Source organism: Hibiscus syriacus, unplaced genomic scaffold, assembly GCF_006381635.1.
Source record: "Hibiscus syriacus cultivar Baekdansim isolate YM2019G1 unplaced genomic scaffold, ASM638163v2 tig00110328_pilon, whole genome shotgun sequence".
In the NCBI taxonomy this organism is placed as follows: Eukaryota; Viridiplantae; Streptophyta; class Magnoliopsida; order Malvales; family Malvaceae; genus Hibiscus; species Hibiscus syriacus.
Genome location: NW_024062685.1, coordinates 3,482,222 through 3,504,709, shown reverse-complemented (window position 1 = coordinate 3,504,709; position 22,488 = coordinate 3,482,222). Strand labels below are relative to the sequence as shown.

The 22,488-nt window shown below is 35.6% G+C and overlaps 1 protein-coding gene and 1 pseudogene across 1 annotated transcript; both read left to right on the top strand.

Annotated features, from left to right (window-relative positions):
• The first annotated feature begins 8,242 nt into the window (after nt 1–8,242).
• Nucleotides 8,243–12,567, top strand: LOC120118872 (annotated as a pseudogene).
• Nucleotides 12,568–13,955: 1,388 nt separating this feature from the next.
• Nucleotides 13,956–17,381, top strand: LOC120118682 (receptor protein-tyrosine kinase CEPR2-like). The gene is made up of 2 exons (XM_039138692.1): nt 13,956–16,802; nt 16,888–17,381. Exons 1-2 carry the CDS (start codon nt 14,213–14,215, stop codon nt 17,241–17,243), a joined length of 2,946 nt encoding a protein of 981 aa, XP_038994623.1. The 5' UTR covers nt 13,956–14,212; the 3' UTR covers nt 17,244–17,381.
• The last annotated feature ends 5,107 nt before the right edge of the window (nt 17,382–22,488 follow it).

Below are 22,488 nucleotides of genomic sequence, written 5' to 3'. Positions count from 1 at the left end.
CAATCATCGAGTCTAAGGACTTAACGTCCTTAACTCTTAAAGAGCTAATTGGGTCACTCCTCACTCATGAAATGATGCTCGAAGATGAGGTGGACCTCGACAAAATTGACGAGACACCAAAGGAGAAGGAGAAGAAGAAAAACATTGGAGTTGCTTTCAAATCGACAAAAGATGAGAGTGATTCGAATAACGATGACGAGGAAATGGCATTGTTTGCCAAACGGTTCAGAAAAATGATGAGATCTTATCGAGGAAGAAAATTCAAACGAAATGAAGGCCTCAAAAATGAACCGAAAGAGAATGACCCAATCATTTGCTACGAATGCAAAAAGCCAGGGCATGTTAATTATGATTGCCCATAATTGAAGAAAAAAGGTCAATCAAAGAATAAGCACAAGGCTCATGTGGCTACATGGAGCGATGAAGAAAGTTCCAATGAAGAGGAACAAGAAGTAGCTAACTTGTGCTTAATGGTATTTGGGGAAGATTCTAAGGTAACTTCTAACTCATCCGATTTTGATGATTTATCCTATGATGAGTTAATAGAGGAATATAATGGGTTGGCTTCGGATTATGAGAAATTATTTTTAAAATATAAAAACGATGTTTCAAAATTGAAAAATGAAAACAAACTCATATCCAAAACCAACAACGATCTTGAAAGTAAAATCAAAGATTTGCAAATCAAACTAGAAGAGTTTGAAAAGAAAATTTTAGATTTGCAAAATTTACTTTCAAAGATCAATGATGATCATCAAAAGAAAATTGATGATCTTAAAACTTCTTTTAATAAAGTTGGAACAAAACATTTTGAAAAAGGTGGAAATTCAAAATCCAACTTTGTTAGAAAAAGTTTTAGAAACTACAATCATAGAGGTCCCCAAAGAACCTCTAATGGAAAAATCGTTAGAAGTATGTGGGTTCCTAAAGAACTCATTACTACTAAAGATAAAAATATCCTACACAAATGGATACCTAAGGGGACTAGGATTTTGGAAACTAATGAATATGGACCCAAAAGAATTTGGGTACCAAAAATCAAAAATTAATCTATGTTTGTAGGGAAAGGAGCATTGCTACAAGGCACGGGAAACAAATTCAAATTCATGATACCTTGATAGTGGATGCTCAAGACACATGACCGGAGACAAAAGCCGGTTCATTGAGCTTAACGCCAAAAATGGAGAAGTGACTTTTGGAGACAATTCAAAAGGTCACATTGAAGGTATTGGTACAATAGGTAATACCTCTTCCATACAAATTAAGAATGTTTTATATGTGAATGGATTAAAGCATAATCTATTGAGTATTAGTTAATTATGCGATAAAGGATTCAATGTCTTATTTGAAATTAATGGTTGTAAAGTCATTGACATTGCATCTAATCGGATTATGCTTATTGGTCATAGAATAGGGAACATTTACATGGTGCATTTAGATTATTTTGATATGACTAATTTATGCCTAGTTGCTAAGGATGAACATGATAGTTGGTTATGGCATAGGAGACTAGGACATGCTAGTATGAGTGTTTTGCAACGGCTAATTCAAGGTGATTTAGTTCGAGGGTTGCCTAAGCTTAAATTTGATAATGATAAAATCTGTGATGCTTGTGCTAAAGGAAAACAAAAGCGTGTTTCTTTTAAATCCATTAATGACGTATCAACTAGTAGAGTATTACAATTGATCCGTGTAGATCTTTTTGGGCCAACTAGGACTACTAGCTTGGGTGGAAAACAATATGCATTTGTCTTGGTAGATGACTATTCTAGATATACTTGGGTTCTATTTTTAAGTACTAAAGATGAAGCATTAGAACAGTTCATCACATTTTCAAAAAATAATCCAAAATGAAAAGGGTTACTCTATAACTAGTGTTAGGAGTGATCATGGCGCTGAATTTGAAAATCTTGGATTTATTGAATTTTGTAATTCTAATGGTATTAGTCATAATTTTTCAGCACCTATAACCCCTCAACAAAATGGAGTTGTTGAGAGGAAAAATCGAACTTTAGAAGAAATGGCTAGAACCATGCTTTGTGAAAATAATTTGCCAAAATATTTTTTGGGCGGAAGCCACAAATACTGCTTGTTATGTTGTTAATCGAGTAATGATTAGGCCAATTTTAAAGAAAACTCCATATGAAATTTTCAAAAATAAAAAGCCTAACATTAGCTATTTTCATCCTTTTGGATGTAAATGTTTTGTTTTAAACAACGGTAAATAAAACATTGGCAAATTTAATGCTAAAAGTGATGAAGGAATTTTTCTGGGTTACTCCTTAAATTCTAAAGCTTATCGAGTATTTAATAAAAGAACTTTAGTTGTAGAAGAGTCTATACATGTTGTTTTCGATGATAATCCCCTTCCAAGGAAGGATTCTTGTGTGAATGATGATGTAGGTGTTATAAATACAAATGATGTTAGACATGAAGTTGGAGAACCATCATCAAAGGAAGAAACGAAAAATGAGGAAACTCATGATCCTCTTGAGAATCCAACCATTGAAGAAAGGGAAGTATCTTATCCAAGAGAGTACAACTATGTCAAGGGTGGTGAGATTATAGGTGATCCATCCAAAGGGGTAACAACTAGATCTTCTCTTAGAAATATTTGTAATTATGTTGCATTTATTTCATACATAGAGCCTAAGAATATTAAAGAAACATTAAATGATGAACATTGGATTATGGCTATGCAATAAGAATTAAATCAATTTGAGAGAAGTAAAGTATGGACATTAGTTGAAAGGCCTAGTAATAAATCTATTGTAGGTACTAGATGGGTATTTAGGAATAAGCTTGATGAGAGTGGTAATATAGTGAGAAACAAGGCTAGACTTGTTGCTCAAGGGTATACTCAAGAAGAGGGTATAGACTATGATGAAACATATGCTCCCGTAGCTAGGATGGAAGCAATTAGAATGTTATTAGCATTTGCATGTTTTCATGAATTTAAATTATATAAAATGGATGTTAAAAGTGCATTTTTAAATGGTTTTATAAAAGAAGAAGTGTATGTGGAACAACCTCCAGGATTTGAAGATTCAAAATTTTCAGATCATGTTCTTAAATTGACAAAAGCTCTTTATGGTTTAAAACAAGCTCCTAGAGCTTGGTATGAAAGATTTTCAATTTTTTTAATTGAAAAAGGTTTTTCAAAAGGAAAGGTTGACACTACATTGTTTTTAAAGCATAAAGGTAAAGATTTATTAGTAGTTTAAATTTATGTTGATGATATAATATTTGGTTCTACTAATGATGTTCTTTGCCAATAATTTTCTAAGCTAATGCAAAGTGAGTTTGAGATGAGGATGATGGGGGAGCTCTCATTTTTCTTGGGACTCAAAATCAAGCAAAGAAAAGATGGCATCTTCATTAATCAAGCTAAGTACGTCAAAGATATGCTCAAGAAGTTTGGACTGGAAAATGGGAAACCTCATGACACTCCAATGAGCTCTTCAACAAAGATTGACTTAGATGAAGGAGGTAAATGTGTAGATGTTAAATTATATAGGTCAATGATTGGATCTCTACTTTATCTAACTGCAAGTAGACCAGACATTATGTTTAGTGTTTGCTTATGTGCTAGATTTCAATCATGCCCTAAGGAATCACATTTACTAGCTGTTAAGAGAATCTTTAGATACCTTAAGGACACTCCTAGTTTAGGACTTTGGTATCCTAGAGACTCTAGCTTTAGCTTGCATGCTTTTTCTGATGCGGATTATGGAGGATGTAAATTAGATAGGAAAAACACCTCCGGTACTTGCCAATTCCTTGGAAATATGCTGATTTCTTGGTTTTCAAAGAAACAAAATTGTGTTGCATTATCTACCACTGAAGCATAATATATTTCAGCCGGTAGTTGTTGTGCACAAGTTTTATGGATGAAACAACAACTTTTTGATTATGGAATTGAAGTAGGTACTATTCCTATCAAGTGTGACAATACTAGTGCTATTTGTCTCACTAAAAATCCCATCCAACACTCTAGAACTAAACACATTGAAATTAGACATCACTTCATTAGAGACCATGTCACTAAGGAAGATGTAGTTCTAGAATTTGTTGATACTTTGGATCAATTAGCGGATATTTTTACAAAACCCTTAGATAAGGAAAGATTTTGGACACTTAGGAGAGAATTAGGTTTAACTGACCTATCTTCACTTAGTGTTTAAAATAATTCAGCACTTTTAATAAATACTGAAAAATGCTCATAATAGTAATTTTTGATTGCATTCATTACTATTAGTTAGGGGGAGTTTATGATTCTTGATAAAAAAAATTAACTTTATGTTCAAATATTGATTAAAGATTAATTTAATTGTTTGAACATAATTATTTTTCAATACATGAGTTGCCTATACCACTAGAGAAGATTAATTTAGCATTTTGTGTGCTTAAAAGTCAGATTTTAGCATTTTGGTGCAGAGGGAATCGATCCCCCCATGAGGGAACCGGTTCCCCCTTTGAAGGGGAACCGATTCCCCCCCATAAGGGAATCGATACCCCCCCTGGGGTTCTGTTAAAATCGGGCAGAACATCCCAAAACCTTTTCTGCCGTTTCTCACCCTCAAACACTCAAATCTCCATTCTTGCCTCAAATCATTGATTTTAATCGGAATTCACTTCAAATATCATCTCCTAAACTTGCAATCATCATTAAAATCGTGCAAACAACATCTAAATCCCCTCAATCTTCATCTTTCAAGGTAAATTTTTCTAAACTCTCTATTTCATTGATTTTGAACATAGGATTAGTTTTAATTAGTTCTAGGTTGAAATAGTGATCGGGCATTGATTGTTTAGTGATTAGAAACTAGATGTTACAACTAATTTCATCAAAAACACAATAATTTTCCAAAAATTTTAAATTTTCGAAATTAAAAAAAATTTGTTGTTTTTCAAATTATTGTGTTTTGATTAGATTATGTTGTTGTTATGAAAACTATACATATATTGTTTCTCAAAACCATATTTTTCAAAAGTTTTTCAAAAACTTTGCCAATTAGGATTGATTTAGAGAACCTTGAAATATTGAGGACTCAATTGAGTTTTGGGATTAATTGAATTGCATACATTTGTTTTTAAAATTGCAGGTTATTCAATCTATTCCGATTTCCTTCACCATGTCTAATCCTAAACGTGCTAGGTCTTCATCTAGTCGTTCTAGTCGTCAACCAAATCCTCCTCCAAATCCTCCTCCTATTCCTCAAAATCCTATTCCAAATCTTGATCCTAACTTGACTATCCAAAATTCTTGTTTCAATCAACCGGGTCCTAAAGATTATCGTTATTGGTTTTACCAATATTTTGACTCGTATAAGATTAGGGAAGAACGTATCCCATCTCTTCAAGCTATGGTTGTTATTAACTTTAAATATCTCCCTATCTTGCACGAATGGAAATTTGATAAACTTTTCGAACTTGAACCCGTTGTCTATCATCAACTTGTTCGTATCTTCTACTGTAATGACGTTTGTATCAAAAATCGTGACAAAACCAAAACCATAGGAGTACGTTCCTACCTCCTAGGTTAATATTTCCATCTTGATTCGGATTACATAGCCAATGCCTTAGGCTTGGATAATGGAGGTTTATCAAATGAAAAACAAGTTTTAGGCTCACGATATAAACGAAATGATAGTGCAAGTGTTCTAGATCTTCATGAGCATTTTCTTCATCTCATGATCACTTGGTGGTTTCGACCATCCGGGGGTCGTTATTCCACTCTCAGAGCTTTAGACCTTTGGTGGTTACATTGTTTTGAACACAACATAAAAATAAACCTTTCCGAGATTATCTTTGCTGAGATCGTTGAAACCGTTAACCTAGTGCCAAATAAGAAACTCTGTTCTTCACTAGTTTACGGTTGTATCCTTAGTAATCTCTTTTCTAAAGCCGAGCTTCGAGTTGGTCTAGATGCCGCTTTTCCTCTTAAGAAACAAATCAATCTTCTTTCTTTAACAAGAGCGGGATGGGTCAAAAATAAAGAAACCGGTGAATGGGTTCGATCTTCTGCAACTACTCCGGGAGCTAGTTCTTCACAAGCTCCACCCGAAGCTGACGAAGATCTCGAGCTTGAGCAATTAATGCGAGACATCGATGAAGCTGAAGATGAACCTGAGCAGCCCGAGGAGCAGCCCGAAGAGCAAGCACAACAATCGACTCAAATGACTCCATATTTTCAATCTTTTATGGAGACATTTGATTACCGATATGCGACCATGGATTCGCGCTTTAATTCTATAGAGTCTCATTTATCCACAATGGGAACTCAACAATTAGAAATTCTTCGGGAAATGCGTGCAAATAATGAAGCAACCAGCGCACGTATTAATGACCTCACTAACGAAATGGCCGCTATGCGAGCTTGTTTTCCTCATCCTGACCCGGATATGTGATTAAATGTTTTACTTTGAACTCCAAATTTATTGTTTTAACATTTTTGAATATTTTGGAATGTTTGAATTTGTGGATTGTGAATTTGTTTGGATTTATGGATGGTGTGAACTTATATGTTTGGTGTGATTTATTCATTATTGCATCATTTATCATTATTAGCAATATGACCAATTTTACCATATCACATTGTTTATGAATATTGATTATGGAACTAATGGCTAACGTTTCTCTTGATTGTGATCTTAGCAGCTTATGCATACATATACCTAATCAATTGGCTAAATGTTTTTCACGTTTCTTTGAATCTTTTTGATTTAACAAAAAGGGAGAGAAGTGTGTGTTTTAAGTGTGTTTTAAAAATGATAAATGGGAGAAGTGTTAAAGTAAGGGGGAGTAATTTCAAAACTTGATTTCAAAATCTTAAAATTACTAAAATGTTTTGTTATATCAAAAAGGGGGAGATTGTTGAAAACATTTTGATATTTCGATATAACAAATTAAGTTAAATGAATTTTAAGATTTTCCAAAATGATTTTCTAAGTATATTCGATATAATTATTCTAATATCAAAACATTACTCCAAATATTTCAAAAATCATTTTTAATCCTTACTTAAGTGTAAAATTAAGTTTTAATCTTAAAACAATTTCAAAATAATCTTTCAAAGTATTTCGAACCATTTCAAAGCCAAAAATTCCAGATTGCTCAGAGGGAACCGATTCCCCCCAAGGGGGTACCAATCCCCCCTGAATGGTTTGGCTCCGAGATTTCCAGAATGCTCGGAGGGAACCGATTCCCCCATAGGGGATACCGATTCCCCCCTGTTCAACGGTCGAAATATTTGAATTTTACATTTAGGGAACCGATTCCCCCCACGCTCCAAGCATTTTTATTAAATGTTTTCACACTTAAATGGCTATATTATCTTCATTAATTATCCCCAACGTTCAGAAGTGATTCAAGGTGTATTTAAACAAGTTCTGAAGCCCTTGATCAACAAGAAATCATAGAGAAACAAGAGAGAAAGCATCAAACACCAAGTTTGTGCAAATCAAGCCAATTTTCCTTTCAATATTCATTTTGCTTTCAAGAACACCATTTGTGCTCATTTGTAATTATCTTTGAGTGTTCTTTTCTTATTCTAGAATTGTGCAAACATCTTACCTTGTGAGGTTTTCCTTGTAAGTTTGCAAATTTGTAATCTTCTCTTTGAGAAAGAGTGTTCTCAAGAATTGGGGTATATTCTTAAGAGTGTTGTAAGGTTATCTCTTTGGCCTCAAAAGAAAAAACAAATTAGTGAATTTGTTGGGAAATCCTTAGTGTGGATAGCTAAGGTAGTGGACGTAGACTTTGATTGAGAAAGTCGAACCACTCTAAATCGCTGTGCAATTACTTTCAATTTTCTGCAAAAGCTTCCACCAAATTTTTAATTGCCAATTCACCCCCCTCTTGGCCAAATCCGTCAATTGATTAACTCAACATGCTGAGACTAGACTATTTGTTGAGCCCGAATCATCGTAATTTAAAATGAACTCTGATGATGATGTAGATGAAGTTTCCACAAATATGATACACACCAAACCTCCAACACATATATACAAACTTACCCATAATACATTAATGATGTGAAATACTGCAAGTATGTGGTCCAAATTGATATGACATTCTTGTATGGAAATACAAACATCTTTGTTTCTGTTTTTCTGGGTTTGGTTTGGTCAGTTAACTTTTTTAATGTTGTTATTTTATCAAGGATATTTATAGAGTTTGTGTGGTTTGTTTTAACTAATTTATTTATTTTTATGAGCATGTTAAGTTAGGCGTGTGATTTGAAGTTGTCTATGTACAAGAAGATACTAGTTGAAAGGGTAGTTGGAGAAATTTGACTCTAAGGTTCCCTCAAGTTTCAGACTTATCTTTGGGGGCGATCTGATCTTGGAATATGATGATGTTTGATGAGATGAGTATATGTGGAGATAAGGATCTCTTATGTGTTTCCCCCAAGGGAAAATAGTGGCGGTATCACATACGGAGGATGATTACACTAATGAAGATGTTGATGTTGATGAACTTAAGAGGAGGTTGTAAAGGGACAAAATGAGACTAAAACGACTTTAAGAAATAATATAAGGGTAAGGAAGGGACTGATTTCTCCAGACAACGTCGGTCTCAATGTAACACCCCAACCTGTACCCGACCCAAATACGAGTCTGAGATGTCACATTGACTTTTTAAAACAATATTCGTATAAAATATCATAACATTTGAACTTATAATAATAAAATACGATTATATATTATTGAATTATGTTTGTAAAAACCAATTTAAGAAAATATACATTTTATGAATAGTAAAATACGATATGAACAATACCATGAACAGTACTGTGAACAGTACCGAATTCTAAAAATTTTCCAGATTGCTTCAGGGGTATCGATTCCCCTGCTACATGGAACCAATTCCCTTGCTACAGTACTGCTACAGTACCTCGGCAAAATATGTATAAAACTCATAAAATTTAAAACGTTCATCATTATACATTTACCATTTACCTATATATGTTTAAAACATTCCAAAACTCGATCAGAGCTTATCTAATACAAATATTTTTTTATTATATGCCAACTAAATTATTTCTAACAAATACATGTAATTCGATTCACATTTCTGATCTGATCTTTGGTAAGGAGAACTGACATGTCTTGTTCCTCTTTACTTCTCTTTTCGCTTTCCAAACCTACGTGTGAAACAATCACACGCTAAGTCGATAACTTAGTGAGGCATATAAAAACATATAATATAACTATATATCATTTCATATAAACAAAAGGAACACATCTATAAATACTATCATATCATATAAAAGCATATCTCCCATTGTATAACCAATGCACACATATACATTTATCATGAACATATTTATTAATAATCATATTATTATCACTAATTCCTTTTTATCATATAAGCATATGTTGAACATTTCCATATACATCATGGAACACATATATCATTTCATAACAAAACACACATAACATCATATAATTCATATAACGCATTTCGTATCATAAAAACAAACATATACATCGTATATATATATTGTATTTGATATTACCTCTTTATTAGCCTATGGTACACTGGTGAGAATTGAAGGTATGTGAGTACATTGAGGTTGTGCACTAATGTTGTCACCACAACTCGTTTAAATTCCCACTAGGGGCACTGAATATTTGTCCCGAAGGACCACTATGTCCCGAAGGACCATATATCACATATGTCCCGAAGGACCACTCCTTAAGAACCATATACATAATATAATGGACCAAATAAGTGTACCAAAGTACCACATACATGTTCCACGAAATTATATATATATATATCCCGAAAGACCACGTAGAATTATCCCGAAGAACCGCTTAGACCCTCGACTCTTGGCATGCCAACTATACCACTAGCTCTCATATCACATAACATGGACATTATCATTTATATCATTTCACATATTCACATGCACATTTCACTTTTCATATGATTTCATAATCATATGTCACTTTGCTTATAACACTTCTCTTGTGTTCATATGACATGTAAATTATTGTCATCTCTTGTTCTCATATGTTTCACATACATCACATATATCACATTCATATCATATATTCATATAGGCTCACGATTTTATCACCTATCATGTTATTTCACATATACACTTTTAGTTCATATAAACCCATATCTTCTTATCACATAACTTCTTATTATATCATTCACCTTTCCATTTATTGACATAAGCCACATAGCATTTACAAGAACATATCCACTCATATAATCAAGCATACATACATTTTCATGTCATTCATTTCATTCTCTATATCCTTATCACATAGCTTATTTTATTTCTCATGTTTTTATGTAAGCACATATGTCATGTCTTGTTTACTTATATTCATATATATATATATATATATATATCACACAACATATTTTACCATAGTAACTCCATCACAGGCTCATCGTAAGCCAATTTTCGTTCTATAAGCACAAATTAAATTGCACTCACCTTAGCCTTGCTTTGATTCGATCCTAATTCTTTAATTGTTCTGAAATTCATTTAGGCTCTATATCTACATAAATGTAATTTTTCAAAACAATTATCAGAAGCCTAAACCTTAAACTTGATGTTAATAACTTAAGCTAGTTTAATGAACAAAAAATTCCATTTTTCCTTTAGGGGGTATCGATTCCCCCCAGGGGGTATCTGTACCCTCTACATAATCTATAAATTTTACCCAGAATTTACTATTTAAACACGAAAATCATCAACTCTTCACTCAATTCTTCTATTTTAAGCCCCTATCATACCATTAAACTCAACTACCATTACTTAAACTAACTTATATCCATATAAACCATCTTTATCTTCCATATCTCATTATGATTCTTAAAATTAAGAATCATACCAAATTTTCCACATGTTATAAATTCAATTCTAACACTTCATACTTCTTAATTAAGTTGATGACAAGTCAAAAATCTCATTAAAACTTTAAAAACCACACCATATCAAAAATACATCTTAAAACTCATTTTACAAATCACTTCCTAATTCACTCATCTTATTGTTTTAGAACAAATTAAGCTTTCCTTAAGCTTAATTATCGTCTAATGATCATAACCCAATCTTAATATTAACAAATAATTAGCTAAACTAAAAAACTTACCTTTGCTTGTATGCTTCACGGTGAAGAGAGAGAAGAAGATGAGAGAAATGTCTGGAAGCATTTGTTTCCCACATTTATCTTCCACGTGGGTTATAAGATAACCTCAAATATTATTTTATTCTTTTATTTGTTCAATGACCTTTTTACCCTTTAATTTCTTTGATAATTACTAACAACTTTCAGGATTTATTTTTAAATAAATCATTGAACTATTCAACTATTCTGCTTTAATCACCAAATTATGAAATTTTACAATTTGTTCACTAACCCGGTATTGAGGATGTTACACTCAAGAACAAGCAAGGAGAAAAAAGATATTAAGGGCACAGGATGGGATAAAGTACATGTTGAAGATGATAGAGATTTGAAGGCTCAAGGTTTTATTTATGGGATTATTCTTGAAAAAGAAAAACCAGTAACCGAAGCATCTAACAATCTTCAAGAATGGTGAAAGGATAAAGTTCAGTTTGATCGTAATGATCATGTTGCTATTGCGAAGTACCAGATGGATAATTTGATTTCTGGCAAGAATGATAGTTGTAACTCCATCGTCCCGACGTCATACTCCTTACTGGAACTTCAAGATACAATACTCAGATCTCTTTTGATTACACTGATGCAACATTGTGACCCCCTCATAAACGATTTCCTTTAGAGAAAAGTGTTCCTTACCATGATGACCTACTGGCAATGGGGAATGGTAGACATACCTTGGATTGCCCAAAGATCAAGTACCTCCTCCTTATAAGAAACCTCATGACTTGAAGAAAGCTTGGAAAGTCGAGGTTCTCACGATAGTAATCAAGCATATGTCTCCTGATATTACCAAGGTTGGCATGCTTGTAAGACAATCCAAGTGTTTGTAGGACAAGATGACGGTAAATGAGAGTGCAACAAGGCTTGCTATCATTAACTAGGAGGAGGCTTTGGCTCGAGAGCTTTACCATGATTCATGTCTACCTCTGTCCTCAGGTGGCGGAAGTGACACTTTTTTTTATAAACGACTGCAGTGAGTATGCTGTTGTTGTTACAGGGGCTGAAGTTGAGCTAAAATTTTACGTGTAAGAGCTTAAACTTGGGAATCTCAATGCATCTAATTTGGGTATGGATACAATGAGCATTGTTCAACAAGACTCGTATCCTATCAAGGGAGTCGTCAATAATTTGGATTTCATGCGAAAGAGGAAACCATCTGATGATATTTTACATAGTAGAACACAAGATCTATACTTGTGAATTCCTCCAGCGCCCTTATAGTGAACTTCGCTTAGGCTTTCATGACATGATTGTCAGGGACAATCATCAATTAACTTGTACACACATAAATGCTTCTTTACAGTTCAGTGGTTTTAATTTTAACGTGAACAAAGTGAAATCGGTGATTTTCCCTCAACATTTTACACCATCCAAGCCAGTTTCCCTATCTATTACATATGTTACATGAATCACGATCGATGTCAATTCTACCAACTTTTTTAAATTTACCCACAATGCATTAATGTTGTGAAATACTGCAAATCCGTGGTCTAAATTGATGGGACATTCTTGTATGGAAATACAATCAAGTTTTATTATTGGTAGTTGTCCAAGATGGTAATCGTAACATTCTTCCAATTACTTTTACCCTTATTATAGGTGAAAATATAGATTATTGGGTTTTTCCTAAAAAACTTACACTTACATGTTGTCACAGGAGAAAAATCTACATCATTTCAGACAGCGGAGCTCAAATCAAAGCAGTAATGGACTCTTTGGGTCCAATGTGGCAACTATCTCATGTCCAACATTGGTATTGTATCCGATATATTACTGCAAACTATCATGAAATATTTAAAAAAATGATAAACACAAATTACTTGTGCGCACGAGTATGTCACGATGCCTAATTTCATTTCTCAATCATTTTCATTTTTTATGGGAACTTAACAGTAAGTATTACATTTGACGCGCTGATTATGAGCTATTACCTCAAACGTTTGAGTCCATGCTTCAAGATTTGTGAGGAAAAAACGAGCAAGGATATAATTACATCAGCCTCATCAACAAAGAAATATGAACAAATGTATACGATGGTGGATATCGATATAGATATATGACAACCAACTTGGTGGAGACTATCAATTCGACCTTAAAGGGGACACCATTTACTAGTAATAACTTTGGTTAGAATGACATATTTTCGTTTGAGAGCGTTTTTTGCCAAGCTCAGAGGACAAGCTCTAACTTGGATACAAAACAACAAAATGTACACAACAACCCGCCTTCCATTTTATAACTGCAAAAAGTAATAAAAAATTAGTACAATAAAATATAATAAAATAATAAATTATTAAACGATTATAATATAATAAAAAATTTACCTTCTAAAAACTACAACAAAACATACTTAAAGTTTAATAGAATGATTGATAGAATGAAAGAATATAATATTTTTGGTGTGATTTGAGTGTTGTATGAGGGAGATATTTATAGAGGAGAGGGACGAGCAGTTCAGTGGTATTAAAGGTTGGTAGGTGGGAATTTAAATTGAAGGTGTGAGGCTTGTAACATGTTTTTCCCAACTGTCAGAACTCCCTGCAAAGGCGCATCACCGGGGACACATTTTCCCCTCGTGGCGCCACATCGAATAAAACCCATGGAAGGCGCGGTTCTTGTAACGTGCCTTCTCTCCACGTATGCAAGACGCGCTCCCTGTCACGCACCTTATTATCATTTTGTCAGAAATAATGCTAGATCGATAATATTTGGATAAATATACCTAACTTCTAATATTATATAATTTGAGTTTTTTATTTTTTATTTTTTTGTAAAAACGCCAAATAGTTATCCACAGCTACAAACAAAATTGACGTCTCAACGTCACATCTGTTTCTCCCCCTCTTCATCAGCAAAATCTAAAACCTACTTCGCTCAAAGATCGTCTATTTGTTTATTTTAATGTTTGTTCGAATAAAATCATAGTAATTCAGCCATTTTGATTATGTAATCGCGTTTCTTTCTGTTTCAGCTTTTACCATTGGAATTATCCACAAATGTCAATGATTCTGTTTCCTAATTCTCATTTTCTACCTTCTTTGAGATCCTGAATTATGTTGTTCAAGGATTCAACAATGGCTAAACACCCATTCTCACCCTTTCGAATCCAATGTCTTTCCCTGGTTTCAATCTTGTTTTCCGCTGTTTTCCCGCCTTGTCTACCACTCACCAGTGAAACCCAAGCTCTTCTGGACTTCAAAAGCATGCTGAGAGACCCTTTAAACGTTTTAGATTCCTGGAAAGAATCAGAATCCACGTGCAAATTCTATGGAGTCAACTGTGATCCAGTTTCAGGCAGTGTCACTGCAATTTCACTTGCGAACAAATCCCTGTCCGGCGAAATTTCACCTTCCATTTCAACGCTCAACAGTCTTAGAACCCTTTATTTGCCTCAAAATTTCATTTCCGGGAAACTCCCTCCTGAGTTAAACAATTGTTCCAGCCTCAGGGTTTTGAATATTTCCTGGAATGCAATGATCGGAACCATACCAGACCTTTCTGGGCTTCAAAACTTGAAGGTTCTCGATTTGTCAGTCAACTTCTTTTCAGGCAGGTTTCCAAGTTGGGTCGGGAACTTAACTGGTCTGGTTTATCTTGGTTTGGCTGGTAACCATTACGATGAAGGTGAGGTTCCGGAGAGCATTGGGAATTTGAAGAACTTGACGTGGCTATTTCTAGCTAAGTCCAACCGAAGAGGACAAATTTCAGAGTCCATCTTTGAGTTGAATGCTTTACAGACATTAGATATTTCAAGGAACAAGATTTCTGGGGATTTTCCAAGTTCCATTTCCAAATTGAAAAACCTTACCAAGATTGAGCTGTTCTTCAACAATTTTACTGGTGAGTTGCCATCAGGGATTGCTGATCTTTCTCTGCTACGGGAAATCGATATCTCGTCGAATCAGATGCATGGGACATTGCCCGAAGGGATTGGAAATCTGAAGAATTTGGTGGTCTTTCAATGTTATAACAACAACTTTTCTGGAGAAATCCCTGCAGGGTTTGGTGATATGCGTCATCTCATAGGCTTCTCTGTTTATAGAAATAACTTTTCCGGGATGTTTCCTGCGAATTTCGGACGATTTTCACCGTTGGACAGCATCGACATATCGGAGAATCGATTTTCAGGTGAATTTCCCAGGTCCCTGTGTGGAAACAGGAAACTAAGGCTGTTGTTGGCACTTGACAACAACTTTTCCGGCGAGTTTCCGGATTCGTATGTTGAATGCAAATCATTGGAGAGGTTGAGGGTCAATAAGAATCATCTTTCCGGGAAAATTCCTGATGGAGTTTGGGCACTTCCAAAGGTAACCATGATTGATTTTGGTGATAATGAGTTTAGTGGAGGGATATCCCCCATGATTGCATTTTCCATCAGCTTAAATCAATTGGTTTTGAAGAACAATAGATTTTCAAGTAATCTTCCATCAGAGCTTGGCAAGTTGGCTAACTTAGAGAGGCTTCTTTTGAATAATAATAGCTTTTCTGGCAATCTACCTGCTGAAATTGGTGCTTTGAAGCTGTTATCTTCCTTGCATCTTGAGGAAAACTCATTAACGGGATCGATACCGGATGAAATCGGTAATTGTTTTAGGTTGGTGGACTTGAATCTTGCTGATAATGAATTCAGTGGAGATATCCCATCAACAATTTCATTGATGACCTCTTTGAACTCATTTAATCTTTCTGGAAACAAGCTCACCGGTCCGATTTCAAAGAATCTGGAAATTTTGAGGCTAAGTTCTATTGATTTGTCCGATAATCAATTGTCTGGAAATGTTCCTTCTGATCTTTTGACTATAGGTGGAGATGAAGCATTTCTTGGGAATAAGGGACTTTGTATCGATCGATATTCGAAAACAGTTATGAACCGTACCGTATTGAATGTCTGCAACGAAGGGCAGGGCCATAAGAGGGTGTTGGGGGGCAAATTGTTTGTGTTTGTTATCATGGCAGTTGCTTTGCTTCTTGTTCTAGCTGGCCTACTGTTTGTGAGTTACAAGAACTTCAAGCTTAGAGAATCCAACATTGAAAAGGGTTTGGAAGGCAAGAAGGGAGTGAATTTGAAATGGAAACTTGCATCTTTTCATCACATGGATATCGATCCGGACGAAATATGTAATCTGGAGGAAGAAAATCTGATCGGAAGTGGTGGTACTGGACGAGTTTATCGGCTCGATTTGAAGAAAAAGGGAAGCGTCGTCGCTGTAAAAGAACTATGGAAGGGGGATGGTATGAAAGTTTTGGCCGCTGAAATGGACATCTTGGGACAGATCAGGCATAGAAACATACTTAAACTCTATGCTTGTTTAATGAAAGGAGGATCGAACTATTTGGTATTCGAATACATGTCGAATGGCAACGTGTATGAAGCACTCCGGCGAGAGAACAAAGGTGGAAAGCCAGAATTGGATTGGTACCTAAGATATAAAATTGCATTAGGATCTGCTAAAGGAATCTCTTATCTGCATCATGATTGTTCACCTCCTATCATTCATAGGGATATCAAATCCTGCAACATTCTTCTAGATGAGGATTACGAACCAAAAATTGCTGATTTTGGTGTTGCAAAGGTTGCTGAAAAACTCCTCAAGGGATCTGAGTACAGCAGCTTTGCTGGCACCCATGGTTATATTGCTCCTGGTGAGTTTCAAGACTTCGTTTTTAGCATTTTTCTAAGTAAATATTTCGGATATGTAATGTTTTAGTGTATGATTTGCTTTGGCAGAACTGGCATATACTGTAAGAGTGACAGAGAAGAGTGATGTGTATAGTTTTGGAGTGGTACTACTGGAACTGGTAACAGGTAAAGGATCGATTGAAGAAGAGTATGGGGAAGGGAAAGATGTAGTGCACTGGGTTTTAAGCCATCTGGGTGATGACGAAAATGTCGTGAAGGCTCTGGATGATCGAGTGGCGGCCGAGAGTGCTCGAGACGACATGATTAAGGTGTTGAAGATTGGGATCCTGTGCACAGCCAAGCTTCCGAATCTGCGGCCTTCAATGAGAGAAGTGGTGAAGATGCTTACGGATGCTTCTTGCAGTTCCATTTCAGCAGGCAAATTTGGTGACGGTTTTCTCTAGTGTTTTTGAAATGTTTGTACCAACGTATCTATGTATTATAAAGGGTTTCCAATTCGGACAAATATATAAGGCTTTGCGGTTCTGGAAATCATCTTTTGTGCTTCAAATCAAATCAAAAGGAGTAGAATATTTTCGTTTTTCACCTTATTCTCTAATTAAGAATGCCTTCACCCCTCTCAAAAATGTCCATTTGTTTTATATTTGTGTTTCACTTTAGTAATATTTTATAAATTCACCTCATAATATAAATTATACGTCTATCTTTCTCTTTACTCGTATAACGACAGCAGGTTACGTGAGAATGTTTAAGGGTTGGTGACTTGGTGTAGGTATAGGCAGGTTACCTGCCCGGTCCCACTCGGGTAATGTGACATATGAATTTTAATTTGGCCCTATCTCGTACTCGTAACGTCTAATTTAAATTCAATCGTTTGTTGATATATTTTTACGATTATGTTTTTAACTTCGTTACAAAATAAATATTTTATTATTTTTGCATTTTATTATTTTAAAAAATTAAGATACGGAGCACTACCAAAGCAGAATACACTGGACGCGGCCTCAATTTTTATCCGAGTGTCCTCAAATAAAACTACGAATCAACTTTTCAATCTCATCACATATCTTCTTCGATAAAAAATAAGTTTGCATCACATACGATGGAAGCGCAATTAACATCGACTTGGCCATAATTATTATTCCCGCCAAAGACAATGTCTTAGCCCGCTAACCATTCAAGTGATCCCTTTCTAAATCAAATAACTATAGGTTCCATAATTAACCCGTTGGTGAAGGAGAACTCCAAGGTATTTCCCTAAATTATAAATCGGAAAATATTGGAATCCATCACTAATTCTTGTCCGGATAGCCTGCTCCACATTCTTAGAAAGAAAATATATGTTTTAGCAAGACTCACCTTTTGACAAGAACAAGAACAATCCATTAGAATCTGCTGAATAAATCAAAATTGCTCCATAAAGGCCTCCGCAAACAACACAAGATCATCCGCAAAACATAAGTGGGAAATCACTGGACCTCTCCTACTTAATTGTATGGGCTTCCACATACCATCATGACGCTTGTTGTATAACATGCTCCAGCCTTTTCATACACAATACAAAAAGATAAGGTGACAGTGTATTATCACACTGCCTCACACCTCTAGAAGGCTTAACGCTTTCCTTCTTTGAACCATTCTAGAGTACCTGTGTTGAAACTGTTGAAACGCAACTCATTATCAAGCGCTGCATATCTCCCGAACAATCAATTTCTCGTAAAGTGTCTGCAATATAATTATATTCCAATCGATCGTATGCTTTTTCCAGATCGATTTTAATTGCCATCCACCATTTCCTTCCTTTTTATAACACATGGAATGCATAACTTCTTGAGCGATAATAACATTATTCGCGATGCTCCTTCCAGCAACAAAACTGGATTGGTTCTTAGACACTTAAGCCGACATAAAGATCAATCACCTTTGTGAAAACCTTATACAACATTATACACAGACTTATAGGTCGGAACTGAACAAAGCTCTTCGGGTTACGCGTCTTAGGAATCATAACTAGCAACATTCGATTGAGTTTTTCTTTAATTGCCCCATTCTCAAAAAGATCCTTCACAAGCCAATACACAACATCACTGACCACTCCTCAATTTCGTTGAAAGAAAAACACATGATATCCATCCACTCCCAGAGACTTGAAAGGATCCATGCTAAACATTACAGTACAAACCTCGTCATACGAAACGGGAGTTGCAAACACACTTTTTACGCCGCCTTGAGGTTTTGGAAATTGAGCTAGAACGTGATAAAAGGATCCATATGGTCATTGACTAGCAAACAAGGATGAATAAAATCGAATTACACTCCTTTTGAGTTCCTTCTGATCCATATGCCACAAGCCATCTTCTAATTCAAGCCTTTCAATTGTGTTTCACCGACGTCGTAATTGAGTTGTAGTATGGAAAAAATTGTGTTCAGAACCCCCTGAATCATCAAATTACAATGTGATTTTTGGGCCCAAAGACTTTCCTCCTGACTTAACACCACCTCTAGCTCTCTTTTTAGTTGAACTTTTAAATCAGCCAATGAATCAAAGTGTCGATGCATTAAAGCTTTCTCAATCAACTCAAAAAAGGACTTATTCCGCACTTCCAATTTATATTGTAATTTGCGAATATTGAAATCCACATCATTATTCTCCACCCAAGAAGATTTAAGAAGCTTTTCAAAATCTTCTTGAATATGCCAAGAAAACACAAAGTGAAACGGATGCTCACCCCTCATACTATGCAATTTCCTCGTTCGCAACACAATTGGACAATGATCTGATCTGATACGATGAAGATGAAATTCTACAGAATCTGGGAACAGGTTTAATCAACCATCGTTCATAATGCATCTATCCAACCTCTGATACAAAGAACCACGAGCCCAAGTAAATTTCAAACCTTGGATAGGGACCTCCACCAGAGCCAAATTCATAACAAAATTGGAAAATCCTCCACTTATTCCATCCCGATTCACTGCCCCTCATCGACGTTCGTTTAGCTGAAAGAGGCCATTAAAATCTACTCCAAGTAACCAGGAGTTGTAATTGTCTGGATTAAGCTCCTCCAACAACTCTCACACCCCATTTATGATAGAAATATTGGGGCTAACATATATAACAGTCACAAAGAATGATCAATTCAAACCAATCACTTGAACAAGGGAATGAACAAACTGATTAAAAATGCCAAGGATAAAAACATATATCTTGTCCAACCACATCAGCCAAATCCCTGCATTAACCCTAGGCTTCAACTCTAAAAGAATTAGGAAATCCCAGTCTCTGGATAACATCATCAGCCTTCTTCCCACTCACTCTAGTTTCAAGCAAAGCCATAAAACTCAGTTGGAACTCTTTAAAACACTGTTTCACCTTACGTCGAAAAGCGAGGCTACTTGCACCCCGTGTATTCCATATCAAACAATTAATCTTTAACATTAAATTTGTTTTAGCGACCTCTCTCTGTAGGAGCATTGTCATTTAACTGCTCAATATTCTCATCCCTCATCGAAATAGCAAAGTGTTCTTCACTTGACAAGATCGCCGCTCCTTTGTCCCGTTTATCACGAGAGCTATTAAGAGCCTTATAAAGTTTATTAGATGCTGAAAGCACCCATTAAGACAAAAAAGGCCGACCATGAGTTTTATGAGTTGTAATCTTCTTCACACATATCCCCTTCGCAACCATATTTCTACTTCCTCTACGATGTCCCGTCTTGCCAACCTCATTCTTGGTTCTACCTTCGGCCTTATTACCTCTCCCCAGTTCCATGATTATTACTGTACTATGATTTTCTTGGGGTATTACGAGTGTATGAAAACTTGCCTGAACCTTCTAGTTCTTCTTCGATGCACTCACTTGAATACCATTGCTTCTTTCAACTTGGTTCAAATTAACCATCTTCTTCGTTATGTCCTTCAAGACTTCCTTTGGTTGATTGCTTCCCAGTTCATTAATTGACAACACTCCAGCCTTTCTAAATGTTCCTCGTTGTTGGGCGGATCCCTTCCCAGTATTTTCCTTCGTTAATGGCTCATTACCTTTGCTATTTGGCACCCGCTCCCGTTCCTTTAAGACCACATTATTTTCCTCCCATGGATTCCTCACGTTAACAACATCCTCTGTCCCTATTGTTCAATTAGTTTCAAGAGTACTCGGTAGCTCAAATCGAGACTTATCAACTTGAGCTTCATTCCCTTTAGAGCCATTACTTTCCTCTACAGGTTTCTTCACACGACGTCGTCAACCCGGTGCCATCATCCAAGGGCCATAAACGTCCTCACCACTCCTCGACATTCTGCCCAAATCCTCTACCCGAGCCACCTCCTGGTTCACCTGCTCCACATTCTTCTCGTTTGATTGTTTTCCACAAAGGTCTTGAAAATGACCATAAATGCCACACTTAAAACATTGTACTGTAGACCTTCGTATTATATTTTTTGGATGAAACCATCAATCATAATGCATGCAAGAAGGGGTTTATTCAAATCGACAACTACCGCCAATCTTGAAAACTTCCCTCTTTCTCCCCCATTGGTATTATAATCTACTTTAACCGCTCATTTTATTTCATTCGCTATCATACCAAACACCGACTTCGTGTAATACCGGTATGGTAGGCCCAGTAAACGAATCTACACAACCACATGAGAAGGGTAGCCATCCATTATAGAGAAATTCCTGCTCCATGGTTGGACCATTAGATAGCTTTCAAACACTACCCAAGACCCTTCCGTCAAAACCTTGTTATAATCCGCTTCACTCTCCAACTTCACCAGAAAATATTTATTGTCTAGATCAATCAATTGAAATATACCTTGAGGTTGCCACAACGTTTTAATCTTATTCCACAGAGCAGGGTAACCACTTGTCCTACCCAATAAATGAACAACTATTGATCTCTTTATGTTCTTATCAATGCTATCATGGACCCGATTTGAGATTTGAATCATAGGGTAAACCCCGCTCCTAACAATTACCACGTCACCCTCCTGCAACACCACATCATACCTCTCAAAGAAGCTCATGTCTGAAGCGATTCCATGGTTCGGGCTAGTCAACTTTCCTGCATATAACACACGTTCCCCTTGTACCCCAGTATTCGGAGTTTCCATATAAGATGGTAGATCATCAGCTTCCACTTCCATACCGTTATCAACTACCACCTCTTCCCCTTTTTCTCATTCACTAACCCTTGTGATATGATTACCTTCCTCCAACGGACCACCTCCTTGATCATCTGAAGGTAACAGCTGGTCATCAGCTGTCCGAGCAGCCGGTCGAGAAAAACTAACCATACAAACAACCAAGAAAACCCTAAAAGACCTCTCATACTTTCTGAAATAATTTTTAATTACTATTACTTTGAAACAAACAAAATGAATCAGCCATCAAAAGGAAAATGTGTAATTCCTGCACGGGTTTCTGTAGCTTTTAAAGGGAAAAAAACTTAACTTTATTTTTCATTTTTTTAATTAAATTCTAGGGTGCGTTTGGTTCACGGAATGTAAGATTATTAGTTAGAATAAAAGATTACCAGAAAATAGGATTACTGGAAATGTTGTATTTTCTGTTTAGTTGGTTTAGTAGGAATGTAAGATTATCGTGTTTGGTTAAATGAATAAAAGATTATTAGAATGTATATTTGATCAAATTATCCTTATTATATATTTATTTTTTTAACAAG